At 34.4% G+C, this 6,240-nt stretch overlaps 1 protein-coding gene across 1 annotated transcript; it reads right to left on the reverse strand.

Annotated features, from left to right (window-relative positions):
- Positions 1 to 2,415: 2,415 nt before the first annotated feature.
- On the reverse strand, positions 2,416 to 5,991 carry LOC142180819 (uncharacterized). Its single transcript, XM_075252908.1, has 3 exons — positions 4,998 to 5,991; positions 4,698 to 4,898; positions 2,416 to 3,383 (listed from the first exon to the last, which is right to left on the reverse strand). The coding sequence occupies exons 1-3, from the start codon at positions 5,989 to 5,991 to the stop codon at positions 2,416 to 2,418; spliced, it is 2,163 nt and encodes a 720-aa protein (XP_075109009.1).
- Positions 5,992 to 6,240: the final 249 nt, after the last annotated feature.

The raw sequence follows: 6,240 nt of genomic DNA on the forward strand, positions 1-6,240 counted from the left end.
CCACACCTTGAAGAATAAGGTTTACTGGATCCACTCACAAATATTTACCGAATTCAAGTTCCACAAATAAAACACGAACTAAAGAATTAAACCTTGTGTATAAATTGGTCGAAAGTGTAAAGCTTTTGCAACAAAAAGAAAAAGTGTAAAAAAACAATAAATTAAGTAAAAGAAGAGAATATGAAAGCTCTTTACAGCTCGAATATAAAATATTTTTATTTGTTTAATCGCCACGACATAACTACTCCAATTTTGACAGCTACGTAAGTATTATTTTCATCTAAAGTGAACCGTGCAGTGCAACTTGTCTGTAAGTATTTCGCAAGTATAGTGAACGAGCGCAAGTTGTATCATAAATTCAAGCAGATTTTTACTCAAGTTCAAATTACTTCTTCTTATATTTGGATGGAATTAGTATAATGGAGGATTTATTTCTAAAAATGTTCTACAATCGTGTGAAAGTAGGAGTGGCAAACGGGCGGGTCGGGTCGGATATGATTCTAATCCATATATATTTGACATGTTTTTAAAAAGTTTATTACCCAACTCATTTTTTAATGAATAATATAGGTAGTTAACTGTTTTTCTTGAAACATTTTGCCACTACTGTGTGAAAGTAACATTAATTTAGTACTTCTAGCGTTTCTGATGTATTTATGTCTTTGGACTGTCGTTTTAATCCATCTTTAACAAAAACTGAACTTACGCATGAATATTAGTTTAATTTTACGAGAGCAAGATAAGTATCTTTAGATGTGCTAATAAATCTCATCTTTTATTTTAGACAATCAGATCATCCCAAGGATATGTTAGCAATAAAATAATCAAATTGGCTTTGAGGCGTGAAAATCGATTGTCCTTAAAGAGTTATCGGCTGTACACTAATTTAGGGAAAATACAAAACGATTCTCTTCAGGATACAACAAAGCCTGCAATAACACTTGTGATTTTCTATTTTCACTTCGTTGGAATTCTTGTGTATTTATAGGCAACCAATAGACCCTTTCAGAAAAGATGTCTTGTTTCACAAACAGACACGACTATTTATTCGAATTTTGAATTTAAAATTCAAATAAATAATTAACTCTAGGATCTCGTGCCTGTTGAGTTAATCTCGTGTCTGTTGAGTCAGTCTCGTGCCTATTGAGACAATCTCGTGCCTGTTGAGTCAGTCTCGTGCCTATTGAGACAATCTCGTGCCTGTTGAGACAAACTCGTACATGTTGAGTCAATCTCGTGCCTGTTGAGACAAACTCGTGCTTGTTGAGACAAACTCGTGCTTGTTGAGTGTTATTTCATAATGATCAGTTCCGAGGCTAACAGACACGGTACGAGTAAGAAACGTCTCACTTCCAACTTGCCAATAATAAACTATCTTACAATCCCCCACTAGTTTGTTATTTCACTTCATAACACTTGTGAATAATTGAAAGTATCTTTTACAAATTTGAACTTTCCTTTAGTGTAAGTATTTTAAAGTTTTGACGAAATTAATGGTATCTTAAGATTTGAACCACAAATCCTTGTGCCAAAACCGAAAATACCACACACACAGCGTTATCTAGTAGCTTAGAAAATCCAGTATTCGCTTTAGCACGTTTACGGCCATGTGCTCATCCTGAATTCATGAATATTTACAAGATCAACCCTTTAAATCTTGCTAGAAGCGGCACCACTTCAATATTCATATAGGTGGAATTAGTTAATATGTCCCTGTTACTCCAGACATTAATAATTCCATTAAGATTAATCAACATCTTCATGTAACAGTATGCACTTTGGAGTTTGTCTTTATGCCCCTGTTATAACAAGCATTTAACAACTCCTTAACTCCTCATATAACAGTAAGTAGTACATTAGAATTAGGGCTCCTAAAGAGGAGATCAGTGCTTAAACAATACAAGTAACTTGTTATTACCCATTGAACTTATATTGTTAGAGTGTATACTAACTCAAAGTGGGGTTCCTATTCCTTGTATTTAATTTAAGGGTCTCAGCCCCATCTCTCCACAAGTTTGTTGTACTACATCTCTACCTAATGGCTTCGTAAGTGGATCAACCAAATTCTTATTTGATCTCACATATATTATAGCTATAGCTCCATTTGTAATTAATTCTCTTATATAAGCATGTCTCAAGCTTATATGTCTCGATTTCCCATTATATATTTTATTGTGAGCAACACACATTGTAGTCTCACTATCACAGAATATGGAAATGACTGGCATAGGTTGTGGCCACAACTTTATATCAAGTAACATATTCCTCAGCCATTCTGCTTCTTTTCCAGCAGCTGCTAATGCAATAAATTCAGATTCCATAGTAGAATGGGAAATACATGTTTGTTTCTTGGATGCCCAACTAATGGCTCCACCGCCTAGAGTAAATATCCATCATGATGTGGATTTATTATCATTAACACCTTGTAATCCAACTTGCATCAGAATATCCCTCTAATACATTAGGAAAACCATTATAGCAAATGCCTAAGTGCTTTGTATATTTTAAATATCCAAGTACTCTACTTATTGCTTTCCAATGATCATTACCTGGATTACTGGTAAACCTTGAAAGTTTACAAACAGCAAATGCAATGTCGGGTCTAGTGCAATGCATTGCATACATCATACTACCTATCGCACTTGCATACTCCAACTGTGCTACTGCTCTTCCAGTATTTGCAGTTAGCTTAACACTAGAATCATAAGGAGTATTATACCCCTTTATTCCTAAATGACTGAATTTAGTAAGGATTTTATCTATATAATGTGCTTGTGACAAAGTCACTTGCTTGTTATCTCTTTTGACCTTGATTCCCAAAATAGTATCAACTTCATTTAAATCCTTCATTTTAAAAACTGAGGTTAGATACTTTTTGGTCTCGGTAATTCCTTGTAGATTCGTACAAAAAATCAGCATGTCATCGACATATAAACAAATTATTACTCCATATTCTTTTGTAAATTTAGAGTAAATGCACTTGTCTGCATTATTATGTATGAATCCGGTTGATAGTATTACACTATCAAATCTTTCATGCCACTGTTTAGGCGCTTGTTTAAGACCATAAAGAGACTTTATCAATTTACAAACTTTCTTCTCGTTTCCCGGAAGAACAAATCCTTCAGGTTGTTGCATATATATTTCTTCACTAAGGTTCCCATTTAAAAAAGCTGTTTTAACATCCATTTGATGTACGTAAAGATCATATATAGAGGCCAATGATAAAAGGACTCTAATCGATGTTATTCTTGCAACAGGAGCATATGTATCAAAATAGTCTATGCCTTCCTTTTGAGTGAAACCTTTTGCAACTAATCTTGCTTTGAAGGTTTGGACATAACCATATGTATTGTACTTTCTCCTAAAGACCCACTTACAACCTATAGGTTTTGATCCAAGAGGAAGATCAACCAAAACCCAAGTGTTGTTTGATATAATTGAGTCTATTTCATCATTAATGGCCTCTTTCCAAAAAGCAGCGTCTCTAGAAGACATTGCTTCTTGAAACGTCTTTGGGTCTTCTTCAACATTTAATACAATTGGAATTTGATTACAAACGTTTGTCCTATCTCCTTCAACAAGAAATACTATAGATTGTGAAGAAATAAAATCAGAACCAAGATGTTTTTCCTTTCTTATTCTTTGGCTTTTCCTTGGTTCTATCTGCATATCATCACTTCTTTCCTTAGTTTTAATAATTTCAGGAAGCGACAATTTATTAGCATCAATACGTTTTCCATTTATTTCAGTCATTTCATCAACATTGTCATTTATAAATCTATTTTCAATAAATTCAACATGTATAGATTCTATAATGACATTAGATTCTAGATCTAGCAGTCTATAAGCTTTGGAGTGTTGTGCATATCCTATAAAAACACTTTTAATTCCTCTAGGACCCAATTTTGTTCTTTGATGGTCAGGTACTCTATAATAGGATATACACCTCCACACTTTAAAATAATTTAAATTTGGTTTTCTACCATTCCAAAGCTCATAAGGCGAAATATGCATACTTTTTGAAGGCACTCTATTTAAAATATAATATGCAGTTAGTAGTGCTTCACCTCATAAATTATGTGGCAAATGTGCATTAAGTAACATAGCATTAACCATATCCACCAAAGTTCTATTTTTTCTTTCCGCTAACCCATTTTGTTGAGGAGTATAAGGGGCACTCATTTGATGTATTAGGCCATGCTCTTCACAGAACTTATTAAATTCGTTAGGAAAATATTCTCCGCCTCTATCACTTCGAATAATTTTAATTTTCCTACTCCTTTGATTTTCCACAACAGACTTGTATTCTTTAAACTTTTGAAAAGCTTCGTCCTTAGTTCTAAGTAGGTAAACATATGTAAATCTAGAGAAGTCGTCTATAAAAGTAATAAAATATCTTTTGCCTCCTCTAGTTAATTCTCCATTTAATTCACACAAGTCTGAATGTATTAAATCTAATAGTTCTGTGGATCTTTCAACTTTACGAAATAGTTTCTTTGTCATCTTTGCTTGTATGCAAATTTCACATTTTATATGTTGAGTTTTACATGAGATATAACCATTTTTGGACATATAATTCAAGGAGCCAAAATTTAAATGTCCTAGTCTAGCATGCCATAAACAAGAATCAGACTCAACGATGTAAGGAGAAACATAATTTATTTCATTAATACTCAATTTGAACATGCCGTTACAGTTATAGCCTTTTCCAACAAAAACACCATTCTTAGACACTATTACATGATCAGACTCAATAACTATCTTGAAGCCTTTCTTTGACAGCAAATCAGCGGACATTAAGTTTTTCTTCATATCAGGAACATGATACACATTCAGTAACGTCAACTTCTGGCCAGATGTGAAGTTAATCTCAATACTTCCTTTTCCAGCAACATCTGCCGCAACATGGTTTCCCATCAAGACTTGTTCAGAATCCTGCACTTCTGCATATGTCTTGAACATCTTCTTGTCATAACAGACATGAATAGTAGCACCCGAATCTAGCCACCAGTCTTGAGTATTTGTAGCAGCGGTAGCCACATTCAACTCTGTGACCATACCAATTTGCATTGCGGAAACCATGACAACCAGTCCTTGGGCAGAATTTTCCACTATGTTTGCCTTTTCAGAATTTCCAGATTTTTCAATCTTTCTAGACTTTTCGATATTGCCTGCATTGAAATTTATGCCTGCCTTTCTATATCTGCAGTCCCGAATCATATGGCCTTTCTTTCCACAATGATGACAACTAAAGTTCTTTCTCTTTTTAAAAAAAGACTTTTTGGAAACTTTCAGATGTTTGTTCCCACTTCCTGAACCATTTTGACTGACAAAATTGACTGCGGAACTCGAAGGCTGACTAATAACATCACGAGCACGAGTCTCACTTTCAATTTGAATGTGAGTACGAAATTGTTCCACAGTCATTTTATCCATAGAATGTAGGATTTTCTTTCTATAGTCATTCCAAGAGGAAGGCAATTTCGAAAGAATAGCACCTATTTGAAGTGCATCAGGAATTTTAACTTCAAGATCACTTAGTTTTGATACTAAGATTTGCAGTTCATGAATCTGATCCATTATAGGCTTAGTATCAAATATTTTAAATTCAAAGTACTGCAGAGCTAGGAATTTGTCAATACCTCGTTTTTCATTCTGGTATGCAGTTTGTAGAGCAGTCCAAATCTCTCTTGGTGACTTTAGATTGCAGTAAAGATCATAGAGTCGATCTGTCAAAGTATTCAGAATATGGCCGCGACACAACAGTTCATCATGTTCTCGTTTCTTCCTTTCTTCCTTGACTACGTCAGAATCTTCTGCTGTGGGCTCAGGCATCGGAGGCAAGGCATAATCAAGAACATAGTAGATATTGAGAGCGGACAACAAGAATATCATCTTGTCTCTCCAACGGGTAAAGTTCGTTCCATCAAAACGATCAAGTTTGATGAACTCCTTCGGATTCTCAACAACAGACATCAATTTCTCCATAGCAGTATAACTCTTTAAGATTGTTAGCAATAAAATAATCAAATTGGCTTTGAGGCGTGAAAATCGACTGTCCTTAAAGAGTTATCGCCGGCACACTAATTTAGGGAAAATACAAAACGATTCTCTTCAGGATACAACAAAGCCTGCAATAACACTTGTGATTTTCTATTTTCACTTTGTTGGAATTCTTGTGTATTTATAGGCAACCAACAGACCCTTTCAGAAAGGATGTCTTGTTTCACAAACAGA

Source organism: Nicotiana tabacum, chromosome 5 (assembly GCF_000715075.1).
Source record: "Nicotiana tabacum cultivar K326 chromosome 5, ASM71507v2, whole genome shotgun sequence".
Taxonomy (NCBI): Eukaryota; Viridiplantae; Streptophyta; class Magnoliopsida; order Solanales; family Solanaceae; genus Nicotiana; species Nicotiana tabacum.